This window comes from Misgurnus anguillicaudatus, chromosome 18 (assembly GCF_027580225.2).
Source record: "Misgurnus anguillicaudatus chromosome 18, ASM2758022v2, whole genome shotgun sequence".
NCBI lineage: Eukaryota > Metazoa > Chordata > Actinopteri > Cypriniformes > Cobitidae > Misgurnus > Misgurnus anguillicaudatus.
The window spans coordinates 13,999,542-14,025,484 of record NC_073354.2 but is presented as its reverse complement, the minus strand read 5'-3'; the positions used below and the strand labels follow the sequence as shown (position 1 = coordinate 14,025,484).

The 25,943-nt window shown below is 37.0% G+C and overlaps 1 protein-coding gene across 1 annotated transcript; it reads left to right on the top strand.

Annotated features, from left to right (window-relative positions):
- The first annotated feature begins 783 nt into the window (after window positions 1-783).
- Window positions 784-25,093, top strand: LOC129430044 (desmoglein-2.1). The gene is made up of 14 exons (XM_055187049.2): window positions 784-1,155; window positions 4,064-4,165; window positions 4,592-4,750; window positions 7,141-7,279; window positions 10,157-10,326; window positions 10,417-10,551; window positions 10,764-10,949; window positions 11,087-11,718; window positions 11,855-11,997; window positions 12,973-13,194; window positions 14,373-14,612; window positions 15,927-16,042; window positions 18,333-18,638; window positions 18,774-25,093. Exons 1-14 carry the CDS (start codon window positions 1,099-1,101, stop codon window positions 19,659-19,661), a joined length of 3,495 nt encoding a protein of 1,164 aa, XP_055043024.2. The 5' UTR covers window positions 784-1,098; the 3' UTR covers window positions 19,662-25,093.
- Window positions 25,094-25,943: the final 850 nt, after the last annotated feature.

Below are 25,943 nucleotides of genomic sequence, written 5' to 3'. Positions count from 1 at the left end.
TCAGCAGTGTAGAATGTAGAAAATAAAGTATTATTGCAAATTGTTCTCATAAATAGATTGTACTCTAGTAAAACATGTAAATACTTTTTCTAAGACTATAGGACATTTAGTAAATAGAAATGAGCCTTAAAAAAGAAAATTATAAAACAAAAAGAGTGTAACATTTGAATTGTGCATTACATTAGTAATGTAGCATTACATAGCCTACTAAACAGGTAAAATAGTGATGTATTCTAGTGCACAATAAATTTGTGTATTGAATTGCATAGTTATGTACATAAAATAACTTATATAAATGTATACTGTATTCACACTTCACTGTCATAAAAGCAATAAAGATCATGCTTTTGACTTGAGTGATATTTTATCATTGGCTCCATCTAGTGGTGTGGAATGATTATATATTTTGCAAGCTCTATTTTGAGGAAAACCTAACACAGGTTTCTCAAAGGTAAAGCTCTTAAAATATCTACTAAGCTGTCGAAAACCACTTTGCATTTTAAAACAACAAAATCCAATCAAGTGACATTGTACCACAAACACAACCACAGTAAGCGTTTCACAAAAACGACAGAAATATGACAAAATGACAGATTTCAAATGACAAAAACAATACATATAACATTCAAAAACAAAGTCAATGTTTGCAAATGAAACTTAAGTTACTATTTTTTATTTACTATTTACATATTTTATAAATGTTTTAAGCATGACAAAAGTCTCATGTAAATAATTTGGACGCCATTGAATTCATATCCAACTCTTTTTTCTGAGATACTTATACGCCCATGCAAACTTTTCTGAATCACACAATACCCTAAAGCCACTCACTATTTGTTCAGTTATTATGGTTCAAAACTACTGGTTTTGCATATAAGGAGAGAAAAAAAGGTGTGGTAGGGGGCTCCTTCACAAAAGTAAGTTCTCACACCTGGGTGTGCACGAGATCAAGTGCTGTTTTACAAGCCCCTCCCAAACAGTACCTAGCCCCCATTTTAACCCTCCACACGAAAACAGCTCTGCTCAATAGGTCACGACCGTGAGAAAGAAAGGACAGAAAATAGGAGAACTGGATGATTTATTCAGCCGTTAGCTCACATGTCTCCAGTTTGGATAGCAAGAATATGCTTGGTTCTGCTGGTTTGCAGGATTGTGGTAAGTGACAGCATCAGGTGTTTGGAAGAATGCATATTTACGGGTAAAGCCAAAAAGTGATCAATACTCTTGTTTTGTGTACTGTATGTCTCAAGCTAAACTAATTCATCATCTTCATCAAAAACCCTTTGATCTTTTTATGGCTTCTAAACATATGAGACTACAGTTTTATACAATATTTTGTCTTGCGTGTAAATACATTCATTTGAGCAAGCAAGCACCAGATCGAGGTAAGATGAGTTTAATACTAGAAATCTAATTGATGTGGCCTATTTTAAGCATTGGCAGGCAGAGGTATGTACCACTTTTTTATTATAATATTAAGAAATGCCTGTGGGCAGCATCGTCTCAGGTTTAAACCTGTGCTTGGTGCAACAGTAGCAGGACGTCCTTGTGGTAGATAGACAGACGAAAAGGAGGAATTACTCTCAAATTTTGTACTTATTCAGTTTATAGTAACTTACAAAACAGTTACATAAAAATTTGAAACAGGCCACTGGATTCAATTAATGTATATTAATAAAGTATATAATGTATATATTAATTTAGCAGATACTTATTCATCCAAACGCATAACATATTTCCAAAGTGACTTACAAATGAGAGAGCATTTATCATTTGGTCTTCGGGGCCAAGTCTAATACATTTTAAAGAATGGTGACTGTTGGGGAAATAAATCTAATTTAATGAGTCATTACAAATGTTTAAAATTGTAAATGTTATAGATTGATTTTTTTTTTTTTTTATGTAAGAGGTAAACTTTTGGGCCTTTTTAAATATTAAGGTATAAGGAGGCCAGTAAAGTAGCTGATGATAACAATTGTGACCTTGCTTGTGAAAACACAGCTAAAGTTATGTTTTTGTGATTTCATGTTTTTTTTTTTTTTACGAAAAATCATCCTATATAATGTGAAGAACATTCTGTGAAAATATAATATAAAAATATTAAAAATAGATATTTCAAATACTGACTGACAAGTCCACATCAAAAAATGAAATTAATGTGAAATTAATTATCTCATAATTACATTACAAGACTTTATCCTGATTTTCACAGACACAGTCACGTTTTTGTTACAGATATATACAAACGTGGTAAAAAAAAGTTACAAGAAGGTACAAAAGTAAGGCGGTACACTGTGCAAACTTTCTGTAGAAATTACAGTATTACTAGCAGCTTTTCGCCAGAAACTTACTGTAGAATAATTTTTTTTAAATAGTTTTATTCTGTAAAGATGAAGACCTGTTCATATTTAATGTTCATTTAACTTTGAACAAACTGTTGCCAGTAAATAACATACATTTAAATCTACAGTAAGTTACTGGCAAACACCTGCATAACTACAGCAACTACAGCAGTACACTTGTGTACCTATAAAGAACATATTGGTACCTTAAAAGTATATATCTGTACTGAAATATTACATATTAGTACCCTATTAAAAGGTACCGTCCCAGTGACGACGTTTGTACCTTTTTTTCCAGGAATGTATGTTACCTGCACGATCAATTTTTTTTTGAAAAATGGTCCTAAGCTATTACTGGGGCAGTAGTCTTCATAAAGGCTCTTATATGTACCATTTAGGTACATATATATATTTGGTACAGACTCACAGGATAAATTAATTTGATTTATTTGCATCCTAAATTACGTTTTTTTGTGCCTTGAGCGCAAATGTTTTTTTCATGTAACTCAAATTTCTATAAAGTTTTTTTGTGTCGGTAGCACAACTTTCTTTTTCTTTTCTTTTCATTTTATGTATTGTTTTCTCATTGGTTTTTCCTATTTTCTTACCATTAACGCTTGGGGTTAGAATCACTTACTGTTACATTTTTAGACATCCTAACCCAAACCCCAACTCTAACCCCAACTACAGGCGAGAATAGTTTTACAAGCGGAAGAAAAACATGAAGAAACCAATGCATAAAAGTACCTTCTAACCCAAATCTAACCCCAACCCCAAGCGACAATGGCAAGAAAATAGGAAAAAACCATGAGAAAACAATACATAAAATGACCAGAAAAACTATTTATAGAAATTTGTGCGAGTGACACGAAAAAGACATTTGTGCTCAGAGCATTATAAAAAGTTGAATTTCGTGCCATGGACACGAATAAATTAATCAAACTTTGCGTGACTATGACACATCTTGCCATGAGATCATGTTGATTTGGTACTAATATGTATACATTTGAGGTACTAATATGCACTCTTTGGCACCTGTATACCTCTGAGGTACCAAGGTGAACTCTATGGGGTGGTTTCCGGAAGGGCTTATACCCTAGTCCTAGACTGAAATGCATATTTGATCTGCCTAAATTTAAAAACTTGACACATAGTGACATTGTTTTGTCTCAAGATGCACCCCAGTATCGAATTTTGTAAGGTTTGTTTGTAAAAACGACTTGAATGTCCAAATATAATATAACTAAGGCCTAGTCTTGGATCTAAACCCTGTCCGGGAAACTGCCCCTTTAGGTGCATATGTGTACCTTTGAAAGGGTACCAGCAGTGGACCATTTCTATGTTTTTCTGACAGTGTGCTTGAGTATTGTAGCACATTTAACCCACTTTAATGAACGCCATTCATTCTTATGGACACATGCTGTGCGTGACATAGCTGATGTGCTGTCAGAAAGATTACATATAGCTCACAGAAGTATTTACACACATTCTGTAAAGAACACGTATGTTAGGACACTAGAACAAAGACCTAAGGCCCTTCAAATAGTTGCCAAAACACAAACTGTTGACATAACAGAGACAAGACCACAAAAGTGTAATACTCGTATACAGTATGATTTCAGCTCAAAGGTTGATTTTTCTCTAAATAACATCATTTTGAAACATATCATCATGTAAATTAAGAAATGTGTAATGTGTAAAAATTCATTTCAATTCTTTAGGCATCAAGCACCAGATCTAAGCGAAGGAAGCGCGAGTGGATTCTTCCACCAACAAAACTGTTTGAAAATGTTGACTACAGAAAAGAGGAGTTTGTTGCAAAAGTAAGTGAATGCGTTTTTACCTTTGTACAAAAAATCCAAATGCAAAAAAGGCAATAAAAACCTGTACATAGCCTAAAGGCGTCCTTAAGCAAATCTTCTGTTGTTTGACTTTTCATTTTAAATAACTTGATGACAACTGGATCTACTGGTTGCAGAAGCGTCACTTTTCCACCTACATACATTCTTAAAAAAAGAAGGTGCTAGAAAACCATATTTGGTTCTTCAACAAAACTCAGTCAAGTTTTTTAAGAAAACGATTTCTTTCTTATGTTTTTATCACCTTTCTCCACTACAAAGATGCTGTTGTAAAACCGAAAGGTGATGGGATCATCCAGCCAAAAATGGTTTCCCAGATTTGTTAGGCCCACCACTGAGAATGTGATCTCAAAAGGTATTAAATGTTATCATTGTCTTGCTGTTTTCTAGATCCGGTCTGACAAAGATCTTCACGCGCGGCAGCTGGAGTACAAACTTACAGGACATGGTGCTGACAAGCCACCCTACAATTTGTTTGTTATCAATCCTGAGACTGGCTTTGTTCGACTCACTGGCTTGCTAGACAGAGAGAAAACAGATTTATACAATGTAAGTCGTATCTTTAGTCTGCTCAAAAATACATGCAGATGTGGCTAGTAACACGCTACATTTATTAATTTGTGGATAGCCTATGCATTAGTAACAGTAACAGTAAGAAAAGTACTTTAGTGAAGGGTTTGCTTCATTTATTGCTTCTGGTGGTTTTAAAACAATAAATGAGGAGCTCAGATGTAAAAGCAGCTAAATGCCAGATCTGTCAACAATGAGATCATGATATTAACTGAATGCTTTCGGCGCATACTATATTTTCAAATACTTTCACTTAAAATCCGCTTAATCCTGGCCTCAGGGCATTCAGAAATACAGTTTTGTTTGGCAGAATCCATAAAGAGTATAAATGCTCATTTACAGAAAAACATGTCAGACGCATCTAAGAAAGTTTCGCATCTAAGCTCTTCAAATGTCAATAAACAGTTTATTCAGAGGATGACATAAGACTAGAATAAATCACTATCTTAAAATCATTGTAAATCATGGCAAGGAAAGTACACTGATTATTTATGTACTTGCTTAACTGATTTGTGCTTATGTTTTATAAAAAATATATAGGCATGGAGTGCAGCTTTGAGGCACTTATTTTAAATATACTGGTCAAATAAAAATAAAACGCATAAATTACACTGTAAAAAAAAATCTGTAAAAAAACGGTAAATCTCTGGCAGCAAAGTTGCCAGAGAAATTCTGTCAAATTACGGTAAAAAAATGTTTTTCAAAATCACATACAAAAACCGTAAAAATACAGAGAATCTTTTACAGTCCTAATTCATTAAATTACAGAATATTACTGTTAATAATTGTTATAAAACTTTTCACTTTTTTGTTATAAATACTTTTCAGATCAATCCCTGTAAATATACGACTTTTATTAGTTATTTTATTAAATTGCTCTGTATTTATACAGTAATATTATTTTAAAATACAGTTTATCTTTGTAAAATAACTAAAAAAAACACCTGTATAAAAACGTATTAATTAAGTATGTGAAAATACATGGGTAAATTAGTCGTTCAAAATGATTTCTTCCATTCAATGACTAAAGACCACATCTGAAAGCTCCAAACTGCCGCCTTCGGAAGGATGATGACAAGGCACGTCTGAATCCAATGTTAGGTTTACTTCCTGTCTCCTGAGACACCCACCGTTTCTCAATGTCAAGGAAGGATCCTTGGAAGCTAGAATTTCGAGGATGCTACGTCATCGACGTCCGTCGAAGGACTGTTCCAATGTCGAGGATCCTTGAAATTTCAGCCAAGGACTGAGTCCTTCGTTCGAGAAATATCCCATATACAGGAAAGGATGCAAATTTGTATCCTTCACGCTCTTCACGCGCTGAAATCACCCACAATCCTATGCGCGCAGCACTGAAAGCACACCTTTCAATCACGCAATGACGTAATGACGTGCACTTGCTAGCCTGTTCCATTTAACGTGTTCTCCGAATGCTTAAAAGGAGCCTCGCCTAGCCTCTGAAGGAAGTGACTTATAAGGACTAGTCATACCAAGGAAGTATCCTTGACATTGAGAAACGGCTACCTTGTTGTCTTGTCCCACATTCTGTGCTTGGGCGTGTGCGGGGAATGTGATGGATTGAGCTTGCCCTGGTCAAGTTCGAAAAAATAAAATGGCGACCAAGAAGCAGCTGGAGCACAGATTTAGTGTAAATAAAGTTCTATTTTCACTTTTTACACCTTTTAATCACATTTCTAGCAAGAAATTAGTGTTGTAGTTTTCAAATATGGGAATAGTTATCACATAGGTGCTCCAAATGCGTTTCTCTGGGCTACCATTTTGCTGTCAAAGTCAATTGCCATTTCTCAATATGCGTTCTTGTCTGTAGGCTATTGTGTTCCTGTAGACTTGTAAAACGTCATCAGTCGCGGCCCAATTACTGTTCCAATTCCAAGTTCGCATCAAGCCAAGTTCACATAACATCCCTGGATGTGTTCTTAATCCGCCCATTTTATCGAGGATGCATCAAGGTGACTTGTGTGAACTTATGACAGTAGCGGGGTTGTGGTTAGAAGGGATACAGCTATGGCCACGATCTCATGAAATCTCACCGGATGAGCACTGTTTTCATCATAATCCTACCCCCAAACCTAACGCTAAACCGTAAACATGTTTAGCCGTAGCTGTATCCCCTCTAGCCAAAACCGAGTAGTAGCTAGCTGTACATTGGATGTTCACTCATTATTGTGGTGCATTGTGGGGTTGAATGAGCGCACTCAAGTGCAACCAATTAATGTCCACTATGGTTGTGTCTCAATCAGAAGGCTGTAGCCTCCGGAGGTTGCATTTGAAGGCTGCATACATCATCAAGCCTTATTGTCTAAATGCTCTCTTATTTAAATGCATTTTCTTACTGATCTCTTCTGTAGCTGACGGGCACAGCAACGTTTCATAATGGAACAATAGCAGAGGACAAAATTGAGCTGAAGATTAAAGTTGAGGATCAGAATGACAATCCACCAATATTCAGATTACAAAAGGGCTCTGTAAAGGAAAGCAGCAAGATTGGTAAGTTCACATCAGTTTTGTCTAACAATGTCTGTTGATATGTGTATGTATGGATGTTTCTTTTCTTCATGGAAAATAACCAAAAATCTTAAGGACTCATTCTGCACTACACATTTTTTCAAATGGTCTCTAAAGTAAGAATGCCCTTACCCCGAAAACCAAAGACTTGCAAATCATTGGTCATGAGTCATGACTGTGCCATATTCCAGCTGGAAGAATATCAGCACAGATCTAATAATGTCAATATATACATATACAAAATTATCTTAGCACCAAATGTGTTAAAGGTATAGTTCTCCCCCACCAAAAAATAAATCTCTCATAATTTACTCTCTAAACTTCTCTAAGTTGCTTTATTCTGTGAACACAAAAGATGATATTTTGATAAATGATGATAAACACACAGTTGAAGGTACCTATTGACTTTTAAAGTAGGATAAACAAATACTAACCCAATGGGTACCGTCAACTGTGTGCTTACCTTCATTTATCAAAAAGTTTCTTCTTTTGTGTTCAACAGAAAGGTTTAGAGGAATATGAAGGTGAGTAAATGACAAACTTTCATTTTTGGGAATTCACCACCCCATAGCTTTTGGTCTGCAAAACTGAAAGACTGTCATAGACTACCACATGTGTAGACACATACAAGAATGAAAATCAAGACTTGGCTCATAAATATTATTGTGACATTTGCCCAACGACCTACCTGAAAATTAGTAATGACAAAGAACGTAGGTGTGGCTCAATGGTCCTTGTGTTCAGAAGCAAAAGCACAACAAAGTTGTATAAACAATCATTTATGTCCATGTTAAATGTCAAATTGATTAATTAATCATGTCAATTTAAATAAGAATAATTTTAGGTACAAAATTACCTTGCCCAGTGTCTCTAATGGCGTTTTTCCACTGCATGACTTGGTACGGCTAACTTTTGGGAATTTTCCAGTGCGTACAATACTTAGTACCAGGTACTTTTTAGTACTACCTTAGGGTCCAAGCAAGCCATGCCGAAACCCAAACGTGATGTGTAAACATTGCAGATTGCTGATTAGTGAGAGAGAATTGTCACTACCAGCATCACTGCTAAATGCAAGATAAGCTTAGCCTAGTGCTATTTCGAGCAAACCAAGTGATGTCGTCATCATCAGTGTTGGGTGTAACGCATTACAAGTAACGTGCATTACTTAATAATATTACTTTTCTGAAGGAACGAGTAACGCATTACTTTTTAAATGCACACATTAAAATTTGAGTTACTTTTTCAAAAAAGTAATTACTTTTATAGTTTAATTAATTTGATAAAAAAATATGTACTGAATTAAACTAAACGTAGTCACATTATGCACTCTGTGTGTACATGCCTGTTTGGGAACTGTTTGATTTAGAAACTGAGATGGCAGGACAAAGCTCGACATTTTTGTTATTAAAGCAACACTAAAGAGTTTTTTGACCTTAAAATAACGTTTCCAAAAAAGCTTCAGTCATTCATCCACTCGAAACAGGGTGAACGGCACTTTCACATTCGCTTTGCAGCCCTCTATCGGCCAAAACGGCACTAAAGAAGTTTCCAACCGTCGGGTCGCGATCCTGTAGTTTGAGTGAAAACTACAAAAACTTGCTTTACGGCAGACCTACAATCTAATCAGAGCCAGCTTTGCTACAGTAGGCTAAATTATTTACGACAGTGGTAATGGACAATTCCGCCTCCAACCTGTAGGGGGCGCAAAGAGCAAAAACTCTTTAGTGTTGCTTTAAATATGCAATTTCTGAATTCAGAACATTTCAGTTGTAAAAAACACCTGCAAGGATTGAAAGAGATCAAACTTCAGCCAAGAAAAAGTAACGCAAAAGTAATTAAAAAGTAACATAAGCATTGAAAACAACAATAAGTCCATTACAGAAAATTCTAATGGTTTAATTGGGAATTTTATTGGTTCTAATGGAATATGGCCCAAAACACACTAAAGTGTATTGGTCTTGTTGGTCTCTAATGGTATGTATTGGTTTTATTGGTTCTAATGGAATATGTATTGGTTCTAATGGAATATGGCCCAAAACACACTACAGTGTAGTGGTTTTAATGGTAAAAGCTAATGGTTCCTATTGGTATTTTAATGGAAACCATTAAAATTTCCTGTAATGGTTTTATTGTTTTTTTTCAGCAGGGTTTTCATAAAAAGTAACTAAGTAACGCAATTAGTTACTTTTTTGGTAGTAACTTAATATTGTAATGCATTACTTTTAAAAGTAACTTTCCCCAACACTGGTCGCCATCTGTCCTCAAGTTCAACAAATCCCTTTTACCTGTAAAAAACATCCAAAAGCTGAGAATCAAGTACATAATTACATTGATATGCTCCATCCTCTGTTTGTGTTTGTTTGTGTCGCATTTATGATGATTGTCACAACAGTAGAGATGACGCAACTATAATGATAGTGGTTAAATAAATAACTATATAACTGGCTGGCTGTTTGCTGTTTTCGAATTATATAACTATATAGTTAACCATATATATATATTATATATATATAGTGGTTCTAAACTGCAATAAAAAAGCAAACTGAGCCAAAGTAAAGTAAGCCAAGCCGATCCTAGTCATACATGCAGTGGTAAAACACTATAAATGGTTATGTACAATATATTTAAATAATTCTCCTGTTTTAATATTTAGCGAACAGTGAGTAAGTGAAAGACTGCTTAGAATATCTAAACCTAAAAATGATCAATGTGCAAGGGTTTCTCCCTATGTTGCCATAGCACTATACCACTGCCAAACGCCATGTTGTTGTTCTACCACTAATGTCCAGCTCTTTAACAATTCATAAAATAGTACATTTTCTATTGACATTTAACTACATGTTTCTTATGAAACAACAGGAACGCCTGTCATGCAGATAAAAGCATTTGATGCAGATGAGCCAGGCACTATCAATTCCAAAATAGCCTACAGTATAGTACAACAAACACCTGCCGAATCTGGTTTCTTGTTCACCATTGACAAAGAAACTGGAAAAGTCTACGTGAAGGAAAAAACCCTGGATCGAGAGGTAACGGAAACTGAAAATGTTCACCATTAATGATATCAGAAATCATTTGATGTAAAATGTAATATTAACTATTTAAATTTTCTCTTGCAGAGACATGACAGCTATACGTTAGTAGTTCAAGGAGTTGATATGAATGGCCTACCATCTGGCAACACAGGAACCGGCACAGTTCAAATTCAGGTTTTGGACATAAATGACAACGTCCCCACTCTTGAGAAAGACGCGGTGAGGTTAAATATTAATTATCAAATCTGCATGCAAGCTTTAAAAAGAATATGAAGTAGGTCTGTGTATATATAGTTTCCTGTAGCCAAACTAGTAAAGCAACACCAAAGTCACAGGTTTGATTCCCAGAAAGCACACATTTAGACTGCAAGTTGCTTTGGGTGTAAGCATCAGTCAATGAATGAATGTAATTGTTATATTTTTCACATCAGTATTCAGGCAGTGTGGATGAGGGTGTGGTTGATGTGGTCGTCATGAGAATTAAAGCGCTTGACAAAGATCTGGAATTCACTGATAATTGGCTGGCGGTTTTCGATATTCAAAAAGGAAATGAAGACAATATTTTCACTATTGAAACAGACCCTAAAACGAATGAAGGGATTCTCAAACTTGTCAAGGTAAATGACTTTAGCCCTTTTAATATTATGTTATGATCCTAATACTAAATTTTTATGGATCTTCTTTAAAAAGACATATGTTTATTTCTCTTTTGACTTCTTTTTCTTAACCATGACAACGCACATACTGTTTGCAGCCTGTTGATTTCGAAAAGATGAAAGAATTGGACCTCAATTTAGTTATTTCTAATGTAGCTCCTTTTATAAACGGAAGTGCTTTGGAGCTCGATGTTAATCTGGACAAAGATGGAGTGGGGGCTGGAGCAGGCACAGGGATTGGAGCTGGGTTGGGTTTAGGAGTAGGAGCAGGTGTAGGGCTGGGGTTAGGTGTAGGGGCTGGAGTAGATGCTGGACTGGATCTGGGTGCTGGACTGGATCTGGGTGCTGGACTGGATCTGGGTGCTGGAGTGGATCTGGGTGCTGGAGTGGATCTGGGTGCTGGAGCGGATCTGGGTGCTGGAGTAGATGCAGGTGGTGGTATCGGGATTAAACCTGATACTGGGCTCAAACCTGGAATTAAGCCTGGAACCAAGCCTGGTGTCCAGCCAGGCGTTAAACCTGGGTCAAAACCTGGCTCCAAACCTGAATCGGGTGGGAAAGGTTATCCAGTTAAGATTGCGGTCAACAACGTACCCGATGGCCCTGTCTTCTCACCTTCTGTGAAAGACTTCCCTGTGTCAGAGGATCCAGAAAATAATGATATTCCAAAAGTGCTGGGAACATATGCTGCTTTGGATGGTGACACAGGAGAGCCAGCTGACAATGTAAGGTGAGTGTTAAATCACAGTTTTACAAGGTAATGAAGGGTATTTATAAGTATTGCAGATTGTTATCTTATTATCTATAGAAATCTTAGTCTTTAGCAAATACATTTCATGTCATTGTTTCTATCATGAATGAAACAGGTATGCTAAAGGCCATGATCCGGATAACTGGATAACTGTCGATGAGGCAACAGCTGAGATTAAACTGACAAAAATTCCTGATCGAGAGTCCAAGTTATTGGTCAATGGAACATATCTTGCAAAAATTCTCTGCATGACTCAAGGCAAGAACATCACAGTAACTAATAAGACTTTCCCCAAGTTTCTACATGCACTAAGGTGTATAAAGTGTTGGAGATGAAAGTAGTCTTTTAGATCATGGGTCTCCAACCTGCTTCCTGGAGGGGGGCATGATGGGGGGCACCTGTCTGGCAGATTTCAGTTCCAACCCCGATCAAACACACCTAAACCTGCTAATCAAGTTGTTCAGGGCTACCTATCAATTAGAAGCAGGTGTGTTGGAGTAGTATCAGAACTAAAATATGCAGGACACGTGCCCTCCAAGAACAATGTTGGAGACTCTTGCTTCAGATAATTGTGCAATGTGTAATCATAAATGTGATAAAAATAATTGTTCCCTGTCCCAGAAGAAATGTTTATTGCTCAGATGTTGTTCTTTCATAATACTGATGGAGTTCTCAGTTGTGTTGCATTAAAGTATCATCTGCGATGTTTTTCCTAAAAATGCTCAGGAGATGTAAAATTAAAAACAAATGAGAAAATGGTTTAAATCCAATAAAGCAGCAGTTTAGCAAAAAAATCTAAATTACCCTATGATTACCCCTAAATTAACCCATACGTTTCGGATGGCTTGAGGGTAAGTAAGCAGAAGTAATTTTGGGGTAATCATGGATTAATTTGTATTTTTCACACATTCAAATTAAGTAATTTTTAAAAAATGTTCTGTTTTCCAAGCTTTATAATGGTTGAAACAGGGTCCATGAAGTGTATCCATCCTTCAAAGACATAATCCGCGTGGCTCCAGGGGGTTAGTAAAGGCCTTCTGAGGTTAATCAATGCGACGTTGTAAGAAAAATATCCATATTTAAAACTTTATAAACCATAATAACTAGCTTCCGGTAGTGGCCGGAAGGTTGAGAACTTTTAGTTCTTGTCTAGTTCCGTGGACACTTTTTGTTAAAAGTTGAGAATCTTTGTTTTAAATCTACTACTAATATCTATCCTTTTTGCATTTGTAGATGTGCCACCTAAAACCGCTACTGGGACAATAGCTTTAAAGGTGGAGGACACAAATGATCACTGTCCTACATTGACCAGCACCTATGAGCAAGTTTGTGATGATAATAAAGTGGTGAATGTGACTGCTTTCGATGAGGATGTTTATCCCAATGCTGCACCTTACAAGTTTGTTCTAATAGAAGAAGAGACTGTGGGGAAGTGGGAGATGGTGCCTATAAATGGTAAAAAAAAACCCATCACCAACATTTCTATCCTAAAAGTAAAATCTTTAACATGTATACATTTTATATGTTAAAGGCACAATATGTTAGATTTTTATTTTTTAGATTTAATTTTAGATTAAAATATCAAAAAATCCCAAACAATCACACAACTTATGTCTATAGCGCCATTTTCACTGTCCTTAAAACGGGCTGATGTCTTCCTTGTTCTAGTCCCTCTTTCAGACATACGTAAGGAGTTCTGATTGTGTAGTTTGTTTAGTGTGTTGTGATTTGACAGCAGCTTAGCTTAGTAGTGTCATTTGTCGTATTCACGTGGGCGAAGCTTAGTCAAACACTCTTGCTTTGATGTCATTCAACTGTGAAATAGAGGATAGTCCAAACTGGCCGTTCGTTGTAGCCTTTGGAAAGGGACTTCTGTTAAAGAAAATATATCACCTGGCAGTGAACTTTGAGCTTTATCATTTTGCAGGTATTATTTATGCTCTAACAGCAACATTACACACTAACTAGGGTTTAAAAAATGGGATCAAGAAGAACGTGACCTTTAAATTCCACCCCAGTTTATTAGTTCGCTTCAGTAGTTCAATAGTCTCATGTCTGGTTATCCTAAGTGTCTGCATTTGCTGCCATATAAACCATAGATGTGTTTGACTTTATATGGAACTGCACAGATCGATCAGCATGTGACATTAAAGTATCGCAAGATTTATTCAAAACTCTTTATTCTTAAGATACTGTACATCAGTGAAAGTAAAGACTACAACTGCCATTGTTCCACGCTCTTTCATCAAGCTACTCTGTTGTTGTTGTTTAGTGACCACTAGCGACAAAAATTACATATTGTGCCTTTAAACTACTTTTTCAATTCCAGCATTATATGCATCTATATGTTCAAAGGTTGATTTTTTCCAAAATCTGTGATGTTATTAAAATACCTGCTTAAGCATCCTGACCAGCCCAACACAGCAACATTGCTTTCAACAGTGGTGGGACTAGTAGGCAGCTGTTTTCTAACCAGAAGTAGACAGGGAAAATGTTCAGGACACCTGTTTAAAATCTTTATTACGTTTGGTGTCATTAATAGCTTTTATGTTATAATGTTATGTGGCAGCAAACAATATACACTACACAAAAAAGTTTTAATCAAGAAGACTAACCCAAGTTTTTCTCTACAGAGACATCAGTGAGATTTCACACAAGCGAGTCTCTGTGGCCAGGCATCTATACATTGACAGTTAAGATCTCTGATGCTAAGGGTCTTGCCTGTGAAGACATCCAAAAGTTTGAGGTAGAAGTGTGCAGCTGTGAGAAAACAGGCTCCTGTGCACCAAGATCAGCTTTACAGCATGGATCTTCAGTCAGAATAGGAGCACCAGCAATTGGATATATCCTAATTGGTGCATGTTTACTCCTACGTGAGTTAACACACACATACACACACATTTATCTGGCTTGTTTTATATATATTTTTATAAAGCGCTCTGGAATGCTTGATTCTGATTGGCTATTAGAAGATATTAGATATAACAAGATAAAGCAATTGCTATGAATAGAAGACATTGCCATGCTCAATTTGGCCGATCTGGCGATGGAAGTCCCGCCTTCCAGGTAAAGCAACCAATCATCAATCAATAAAGACTGACAGTTCTTTGGGGAAGGAGTGTTTGAGGGATAGAGTCGTGTGAGGCACTTGACCTGTAAACATGTGCAAAAACTGAAACAACCTTGAAGAAAGGTGTTTTTAAGCGCAATTTGAGTTAAGGAAACTAAAGTTATGATACATTTGATGTTAGGTTTAATTGGTGGTCAATTATGTTGTTATATTTTGCCAGCTATTTTAGAGATATGTGTCTTACCATTCAGATAGGACTTTAGTTTGGCATGACTGAAATAACTGCCTGGAGGCCGCCTTGTGGACTTAAACCAAATGCATGTTCTTTTTGTCTGAACTTTAAACAAGTTTGAATGCATCTTGGCTTCAAGCCACTAGGAAATGTTTTTTACTAATGGAAGGTTTGTTACCATCATTTCTAAGGTCAATATTTCATGTCCATATATTACCTCATGTGGCAAGTAGCCATATAATAAGCCAGATAATGTTGGTTGTTATTGCAAATAAATCCCTTCATGATGGTCACCCTGTCAGGATTCTGTGATAACAACCAGGCTGTAACACTCACTCGATTCCATCAACCCTGGTATACTTGCGTCAATCTTATGTCATCACCAGCACAACGTGACTCAACATATTATTTGTTGTTTCATATTTTGGTGTTATCATCCACAGCAGAGAGAGTGACAGCTGTGCATATGTGCATTGGAATGCGGAAATTCATCAGTTTTCATTTTACCAATCATGTGTTGTGAAAACTAATGATCGTCATCATTGGCCAAAACACATACGCAGGTTACTTTACTTACTGGATGATTGTGTACCCGAGTGTGAGCTGCTTTCACATTCACACAAATCACAACACAGACTCAGGGAAAACAAACTTAGACCACCTTGTGGAGGTAGTTTCGGAATTGATATCCTGGCTGGTACGCCAATTACCAATTTCTCCATGTTTCGAGCTAAACTGTCAGTTTGAAAAATCACCATGTCCCATTGCTTTCATTATATAAAACACACAGGACAGAACACTGAGCTTATAAAATGATTTTACTGGGTCTCAGTTATTCTGATACCACAAGCCTAACACAAATTAATATGTCTCCTGTTATTTCAGTGGTTCCTTTGCTCGTGATCTTCTGCCAGTGTGGGTCAAGTGAATTTGCAGAATTGCCCTTTGAAGCTAAAGAATATCTCATCGTATATCACACTGAAGGCAAGGGAGAAGACAAGGTAAACAAGTGTTTCAATAACCGGCTTTCGATCCACATAATTATATGTAAAAAAAAAAAAAAAAGTTAAATATTGCATGAAAATGCTGGATGGAAATGTGGATGTGCTTAGAAAAAGTTAAATATTATGACGAACACAATACCGAATACAGTTCTAGATGCGCATCCAAAAAGTCATGTGACTGCACCAACAAAGTCAAGTGACCGTGAAACGTTATTGCATTGCATCTCAAACACTGATCTGCTCATTGTTAAAAAAGCCTGACAAAATGAGCTCACTTCTAAGCTATGTACACACCAAACCAACGCCCGAAGATCAGCAGTCGGGTAGGTTTTGAGCATCGTCTGACGTAATTTTTTCAGTGTGTTCTAGTACAGTCCGCTACTAGGGGTGTAACGATACACTAAGCTCACGGTTCGATCTGTATCTCGATGCTTGGCTCACGATACACATCACGTTTTTTTGTAGCAAATTAAAAAAGTAAACTGTTATTTACATTTCAGATTAATTTTCATAATATTAACAACTTCAGTAACTTTTTTGTTGTACATAAAACTTAATAAAGAATTTTAACAATTTACCGAACCTTCTGTACTGCAGGTCTGTCACTGAAAAAAGGGAAATTTTTACATAAAATTACAATTAAGGGACTTAGCAGGGGCATAACATTTTTGAAAGCCTTATATACAATGTCCTTTGCTTAACCCACTATTCCTACATGTATTTAAAAATATTTAAGTATCATGTTCATTATACTTAACATGAAACACTGTTAACATGTTTGGAGGCATAAATGGCATAAAAGTTTTAGAAATAGTGACAGCAGAGAACATATTTTCTACAATTGTAACAATGATTAATAAATTATTTTTTACAAAATTATTTTTACAATAGCACTATTTTAAGAAACTAAATATTCTCAGTCATAGTTACTGCCAAATGTGTCCTACAGCTATACACTAAATATTAATTTCATATCTGAAAATACATAATAGTATAACACATACATATGTTGATTTTTTTCAGCAACAATGCAATTCTTTAGACAGAGGTTTACTTGAGATTTTTCCTCTAATGTTTAAGACCTGACTGGGTGAGGATAAAACTACTTTAAACTCATCATCTCTCATTTCTGCTTCCCTTTTCCTGCTTTGCACAAAACATTTCTGATACAGGAGCCAATAGTGATCGAGACAAAATAAAATTATCATTATTATTTATAAACTTACTTTAGTTTTGTTATGTTTTCATAAGATATCTCAATCGGGTGGCATCATCAGACTTTTGTATGCACTGCGCGCAGCTGAACGAACGGACAGAAGCGCGTGTCTGGACATGCAATTGATTAAGATTCCCATCGAGTGATATGAAAACAAAATGCTGCCAGACGTTGGACTTAAAAGATGACGGGGCATTATCTATATCACTTTCTGTTTTTACCGAAGTCATGTTGCTGATTTTCTGTTCAAGCTGCGGGTGATTCAAGCGATGTCTGTCTGACTGCGGTGAAGCACAGGTGACGCTGGAGCAAAGTAGATCACGTGTTGACCGGTCAACGAATAAAATTAAAAGAACATCATCGTATAAATATCCCCATCATGCACGATGCAATATCGTGGAATTATTACATTTTTTTTTTGTATCGCAAAGTATCGTACTGTGAAGTATCGTTACATCCCTATCCGCTACAGTAAGTCACGTCGCCTTTTTAGTGATTCGCCATATGGGTCATTAAACAATATGAATATATCACAAATCTGTCCGGTTGAGTGAGCTTTCCGTAAAACAGGTTAGCGAAGACTACTTTATGTTTTTTATCACTGCAGTCCCTAGCTCTTTTGGTATCCTGTTTTGAGTAATAAAGACAAACTATTGTCACCTGCTGGTATGGAGAGATGTCTCATCTCGTGCTACTTGGCCGCCATCTGTTTGGTGTGATAGGGCAATTTTGGACGCAGATGCAGTCGAAACGCAGGGCAATGTTAGCCAACATTACAGTCTGCACTACTTTGTTAGCGGCCATAGACATGCACTGTTTATTAAAGGAAAACATCACTGTTTTTCAATATTTTATTATGTTCTTACCTCATCTTAGTGAACTTTGAACTTCATGACTTTGCAGGTATTATTAACACTCACACAGCAACATTACACACTAACTAAAGTTTGAAAATGGGATCAAGAAAAACAGGACCCCTAACCCTAATCTGAAAATCAAGCATCACAAAAGAATTTCTATACAGCATGCAGTTCTAATGTGGACTTGATTTTCTTTGTAATCCCACCACAGGAGGTTCCACTTCTCAGCAGTCCTGTAGCTAAAGCAGATCCAAACCGATTGCTTCAAGATATGAAGAAATTCCCCAAAGTAGGCTCCATGCCCGTTTATGCAAGTGTCGCTTATGACAGTCAAACATTCCACCAGGAAATCAATGGAGGGTTTACAGAAATGGATAGCAGATTTCCGTATCGCCAAAACACCGTCGCCAGTCAACGCAACAGTGGTATCTACTCAACATTAATCACACATGAACAACATGACATTTATGAGGATATGGCAGTGGGAGATGATTTCTTGTGTGAATACTTTTCTCAGGTATGCTAATAAACATTTTTCTTAGCATTTTATTTTATAAACTGCATTGTGAACTTCCAAAGATGCATTTATAAACAGTACCAGGACACCGTTATGATATTAGGCAGCTAATCATTTTTTTATTCCTCATCACAGAAAGCGAGGTGTGTTGCAGAGAACCTTCATCTGAAGGAAGATCCTCACATGTATGAGTATGAGGGCAAAGGCTCACTTGCCGGCTCTACTGGTCATTTAAGCCTTTCTGATTCTGATGATGACCTGGAGTTCCTCAACGACCTGAATTCAAAGTTCCTAACACTAGCAGAGATATGTATTCCTCCAAAGCCATCTGTACCTCCCCCTAAAATTGAGCAAGTGGTCAAATCTGTACAAAGCAGCCACACAAGCCAGAGCTCTGTTTCCAGTAGCGCTCTCCAAGTAACCAAATCTTCAGAACAGGTACAACAAACCTCTATTACCAAGGTTGAGGAGACAGTCAACAAATCAGCCACACTTCCAATGGCCACAACAAGTCAGACTGTTCTGGTGCAACAACAGCCTCTATACTACATAGTGGAGCAGCAAATACCAAACACCTTCCTCATTGCCGAGAATCCAACGCAGGGCATGTATGTAATAAATGGGAACGCCGGCGCAGAAGGTTTGATACTTCAAGGACCAAACATTTCACAGGCAACTCTGAGTAGAGGACAGCAGGCAATGTATTTGATAGATGGAGCTCATAGTCAGATGCAAACAGATTTGCAGGGACAGGAAACAGTGTTAGGATTTAGCCCTGTCTCACCTCCCGAAGGTGCAGCTGAAGGTATAATGCTAATGCAGAGCCAGATCAGCACAGGGACACCAATGCAAGGACAGGTGGGAGGGACGCCATTGTTGTTTTCTGATCTTACAGGAACTCTCAAAAAACAGGAGAAGATGCTATCTGAACCGTTGGTTAATGTAGAGAAAGCTGAACCCAAAGTACAAGAAACCGTATTAAAGAATCCAGGTAGACAGGGTAAAAACAGGGTGCAAAACTAAACTTTTGGGTCACTACATGCTATAATTCTTTTATCTTTGTGACCCCTTCTGTGAAATGCAGGCTAAAGTCATAATCTTATTTTAAAATTTGGATCATCAAGAGTCTGATTTTAATCTTTGACATGATCTCAGTCAATATTAAAGATATCAACGTTACCTTGTAAAATAAGTACGAATTGCCATGAGATAGTGTTGGATATTTCTGTAGGTAGCACAAAAGGTCATGGGTTCGATCTAAAAAAGGCACATACTGATAAAACATGTATTCCTTAAATGCATTATAAGTCGCTTTGGATAAAAGTTTCTGTCAAATGCATATACTGTAGTAAATGTAAATACACTGCCAGTAAAGAAGTACAAACAGTAAAAAAAAATTCCTACGGTTGCGTTTTGTACCTTATGCTAACCATAATACAATTCTGGGCCCGGTTCCCCGATAACGCTCACTCTTAGCGTGCTAAGAAGACTCAAAAAGATATATCTTACCAAAGTTGTTTATGTTCCTAAGTGTGTTCCCCGAAGCGTCCCTTAGGAAGCTTCTTAACACGCTGCCTCTAAATTCGACGTAACAATGGCGCTGTCTCAAGTGAAGGTGCTGAATTATTTGCGATCGATCGGTCAGGGAACGATTTTGCACTTTACGCGAAGGTCCATTGCGGCATTAAGAAAGACAACACGTTCTGTACAAATGGAACATTACTTAAATTATTCCAGTAACATTTATTTTAACATAGTTTAAGGTATCCGTAAAATATAGACTATTAATTAAATTATCAAATTGTCAGTAATACGGGTAGACGAACCCGGTATCCCTCGCTAATCATCCACCCTCCTTATCCCGTTCTGCCACTTGTGCCGCGTCTTGACATGGCTTTAACCACTTCTAAAATTTATGTAATACACTTTTATACTAATGTTAAGGTACTTTAAAATCAGAATTGATTGGCAAGCAGCTGCAGTTACTTCTGTTTAATGCGGTTTTGCTTGCCATTGGTTAATGTTTTCAATAAAAAGCAATCTATCTACAATGAACAGAGAGAGATAGTTACAGTAGATACAGAATATGTTCTGAGAAGGTCCATCAGCTCCATAATGAGTTGTCTTGGGAGGCAAAATTTTTCTAATATAGCCACGTCAGGCAATATGTCAAAAGGGTTTAAAGGACAAGTTCGGTATTTTGCACTTGGAGCCCTGTTTTCGGATTGTTTGTGGTGAGGTGGAGCGGTTTTGACTGGGGTTTGGACGTGTGCGGCTGCCCCGAGAATTTTTGGGTGTTTGTGTTTCGCCTCCCACCTTTACAATGGGTTTAATGGTGCACTGGAACAATCCTTCCTGGAGGGCATTGAACTTTCGTTTGCAGGGACGTGGGGCTCATCGAGTGGTCAGGGGTGTTCACTGGTATGCTCACACAAAAATCGCTGCAAAATACGCATTCCAACAGGTTTTATCGTAGTTTTTGCCAACTCCATTGACTTATATTAGATGTGCTGTGAGGTACGGTATTACTCCGCGCCAGGAACTTTGTTTCTATTCTTGCAATTGGCAAAGGCGGATTAGCGCCACCACCTGGGCTGGAGTGTCTATTATTCAAGCTCTAAGCGGAAGAATGTACGGGTGTGAGGCTTTTGGAAAAAAAGGTCCACAAGTTAACAACGAATGCTAAAACAGCTGTTGGAAAGCATCTCTTGCAGCCATTTTTGTGTGATCATGTCAGTGAGCACCCCTGGCCACTCGGTGGGTTTCACGTCTTTGTGGACGAGGGTTTGGTGCATTTTGGGAAGGATTGTTCCAGTGCACCATTAATAGGGCCCTATAATTTCCACAATCACGGAATCGCGGACGGAATCACGGAATTGGCTAATTAACACGGAATCTAGTATTAACACGGAATTTTGCGGAATTTTATATATTATGAATAAAATTATGTTTTTGTGTGGGAGGCGAACGTATGTCTGGGGGAAATGCAGACCGGGGGAAGTAAATCTGGGCGACACGCCCCCTCCCGTCGTTTCAGACCCCCTCCAAAACACTGAAACCATGGCGAAGCGGCTCTCCACGACTCTGCTTTCGTCAGCGAAAAAAATAAGAAATTCGACGCTAAGCACTTAGTTCCGAGCAGGTCTCACATGACTTTTATGTGACCGGAGAACTGTTATTTTGGAAGTTTTGTCAACACTCTGTTCACGGTGAGCGCAAAGATACATGCACTCCCTCATCCACATCTGTCTCACTGTACCTCTCTCACGTGCACGCGCTCACGCATCTGTCCGAAGTGCGAACACAAATCCTCATGTATTTGTTCAGTTTTATGCATTTCAAGCGAACTGAGGCAAACTAACTATCCCTCGCATTTAAAATATAATCATCTGCATCATGGCGCCGCTCTCTGTCTCTCTTTCGCTCGCACGTGCAAAGAGCTACCGCGGTCTCATGCTGTCCTAAGTCAGATCACTATCCTGTGCATGTTTGTAAAGTTATATGCATTTCAAGCGATTGTGTATAAAATATGGATCGCGTTCCGCTGGATTGATGTGTTTAAGGCACTTCTGAAGGCACCACTGCTTTGACACCTTGTTGTAGCCTCCTGCAACAACACTAAACAATGCATTGAATTGAGTTGTGTGTGCGCGCGCGCGCGTGTGTGTGTAAATGCATCTTTTATAGTCATTAAATAATCCTGTTATCCAGTTTCCCCCAAATCATTTACATTTTAATCATTAACATTAAAGGCACACTCTTTTTATGACTAAAATAACAGTAAAGGGTAAAAAATATAATTGCCAAAAATTAAAACAGATAAAACGGAATTTGCAAAAATTAAAACGGATAAAACGGAATTTGAGAAAACATAAAACGGAATTTGGGAAAAAATAAAAACGATTTTATAGGGCCCTACATTAAACCCATTGTGGAGGTGTGAGGCGAGGCACGGGCACCCGAAGGTTCTCGGGGCGGCCGCATGTGTCGAAGTTTCGGTCGGGGCCGTTCCATTTCACCGTGAACGGTCTGAAAACAGGGCTTTAGGTTTGGAATACCGAACTTGTCCTTTAAATGTTGCCGAATAAAAAAATTGGCATGGACTAAACGCCTTCGCGGGCGGTGTTGTGTCGAAGGCTGTTCCCCCATGTTTCCCTGTAGTGTAGTGTTTTTATGGCATTTTTATCACATCATATGTTTATTCTTTATATACATTGAAAGTTGTAATGGCTACTGAGATGTATATGTGTGCATTTATGTAATGTATCTTTATTTTTTTTAATGGTAAGTCAATTATTTTTAAAGTATGAATCATATTAGGCTATATGTATAATGTATAATCTATATTTATTATGCATGCAGACATAACATTTTTAAAACAAACAAAATTATAATGTAATAATATGTTAAAAGACAATATAAAACTGTCAAATGAAATATTTAATGAATTATTAGAATACATGATATTATTGCTTTTTAGTATAGCCAATTCAAATCTTTAATCTTTCTAAATATAAATTATAAATGTAACGTGATGAAAACGCTATAAACAGACTTCGATGGGGAACAAACTTCGACAACACCGCCGTCTTTAATTCATTAGTTCAAATAAAGTCAACTGCATAACTAGTCCTGTATCCATTGCAAACATATTTTATTATAAGTCTTAAAATGTCCATAACATAACAAATCATTGTCAACATACCATAGTTTGACTTGTCTTGACGCTAAGAGAGAGCTTACGAATGGTCCAGACCAACCTTACGAAAGTGTGACTTACACAAGATAGCGTACAAACATTTTGGGAATCGTGCCATAAAGTTAAGAGAGAGGTTAAGGAATAGGTTAAGAACTACTTAGCGATAAGAATCTTTTGGGGAACCGGGCCCTATCCCTTTTTGGGTACATCACTGTACCTTAAGGATCTATTGTGTACCTTAAATGTACAGTTAACTGTTTTGTACCCCTTAAATTTAACTGGAACAAAATTGTTCTTAAAGGTATACAATAGGTCTTTAGGGTATAAAATTGTACTCCAAAAGGTATTGTGTTGTATATGCATTATATTCCCATAAAGGGGAAAAAATGAACCTTTGAGAGTACTACCCCAGCCACAGAAAAGTTTTTTGCACCCTTTTTTGGACAGTGTATAAGTAATAATTTGACCTTGAAATTAATTATAGCTCTTAACCAACTTCCAAAAATCAATAAGTGCCTACATAAGCTGCATTTTTTGGGTTTCAGAGGGGTTGTCCAGACATGTAGGCTATCTCAGAAAGTACAATGAAATACCTCATAACTGCATTGCAATACATTCAGAAACAAACATACAGAAATACAAAAAATAATTTATAGGACATAGTACAGGAAATAGTTTGTGGCACATAATTATATTTTTTAGTTATGCTGACATCAGAAAACGTTTGCTAAATCTCTAATACAGTTTACACGAAGAGCGCTTTCAGCACAAGAGTCATAAACTTCACGAAAAATAGGCTATTGATGTTTGGGTAGGCAAATACAGACATGCACAAACTGGACAGCCAACCAGTTCGAGTAAACCAGCTTTAAAACAGTCGATGTCTGTCAATCAAGATAAGTCAATGTTTCACAAGGGAGTACATCAAAAGTGCTGGAATTTTTTAAGTGTCTTAACCGAGATGATGATGGTTTGATCAATGACAGCTGAGCCTGAAGCAAAGTACATAGTGCAGTTCTCAGTAGATGAGTTCTCATCAAACATTATAGTGGCTTTGTTTGTCTCAGCAACTATAGTTTGTTGATAAATGTCTGGAAAAAGAAGACATATTTTTTAATATTCAAACGTAGATATTCAAATGCAGATCTATACAAATCATCCCTTTGGCAAAATTTTACAACAGTGATTTAAAATGGGCGAGGCTGAGAAATTTGAGGGCCAAGAATGTTCAGTCAGTTAGAGAGAATTCAATCTTTACCACAAACGCATGCATGCATGGATGTTGTAGACTTGAGTATCATCTACATTTACACCGTGGCCTGATGTTCTTTTGAGACTCATGTTGCTTTGCATTTTATGGCCATTATGGAATTAAAATGAATGCTGAAGTTTCAACTTATCTAAGAAAAAAAAACATTTTCAGCCTAAAAGCTTTACAGATAATGCGACCTGCTTGGAAGATCATTGTAGAGCTGTGTGTGGCCTGTTGGTAGGTTTGAATACAATTCATGTTATGTTCCAGTGTATAAAAAACTTTCTTTATTATAAAAAAATAATCTATAAAGGTGTACTTTTTTTCTTAATTGCTTTTAACTTCCAAATTCAAATTTCTTTGTACTTTATACCAAAATGTATATAAAGTTTTAATCACTTGCCTATACTGCCAATGATCCTGTGGTGATTTTTATGTTTATTAATGAACCATGCAAAAGATCTATTGTGGAAATTGCTTTAAATAAAGTAAGTTAAAACCCCAGTTTTGCGTGTGTCATTTTATGTGTTGCTGCTATGTCATTTTGTCAGCTTTACCATTTTTCAGTTTACCCTGAGGAACTGTTTCAGAAAATCTCATTTGTTTTTCACGCTACCCGATAAAACCTGCCATACTAGCAAGTCATAAACTTGCAGCTATAGCTTTTGACCTGAATGTAGTTACTCACTGCCACGGGGTTTGAGCTGAAGAATGACAACTCCCCTGTATATTTCAATAAAAGTCAGACTTTATGTAAAACTATCTGTTCCCACAGTCTGGCTCATGCTCTTTCAGAAATTCACACAGATCTGACAAGAAGATTACCTTAGTTCAAATCATAGCTAAAATGTATCAAAAACTACACTGAGGTAACGTTACTGTGTAAAATGTATACAGATCTACAGATCGGCTTACCTTTATATAGGAGTGATCCATGATTTCTGTCTTTCTTTGTCTTTAGGAAACCAAACTATTTGTTAGTTCCGATGAGGTATTTCTTCCAGAGTTCAGTTTAGCCACTATAGCAGTTAAACAATATTATTTATGCGGGGGGGCACGTTTTTTAAATAAGCCGCACTTTCGCTGCATAAATTGCAGATTTCTGCAAGCAAAATATGCGGGCTTGCATGATTTCATAACCCCGCATTTTCATAGCAAAAAGTCATATATCTTAGCAGAAAGTTGAAAAATGTTGCATTTACTTCACACATGCACAGCCATGTCCCCTGTTGTCATGGGAATGTGAGGAAGTGACGTAATACTTGACGTGAACATCAATGAAAAGCTGGGGCACGTTCAAGCTCACACCGGTGCGCAACGTTTCTGTGTTGAACGACATGGTTCCTGGAAACGT

Excerpts from the sequence above, each read along its gene's own strand:
- LOC129430044 (XM_055187049.2), top strand. The coding sequence starts at position 1,099 with ATGTCTCCAGTTTGGATAGCAAGAATATGCTTGGTTCTGCTGGTTTGC. Across the intron at positions 4,166-4,591 it reads AAGAGGAGTTTGTTGCAAAA|ATCCGGTCTGACAAAGATCT; the intron begins GTAAGTGAATGC and ends GCTGTTTTCTAG. Across the intron at positions 10,950-11,086 it reads GGATTCTCAAACTTGTCAAG|CCTGTTGATTTCGAAAAGAT; the intron begins GTAAATGACTTT and ends TACTGTTTGCAG.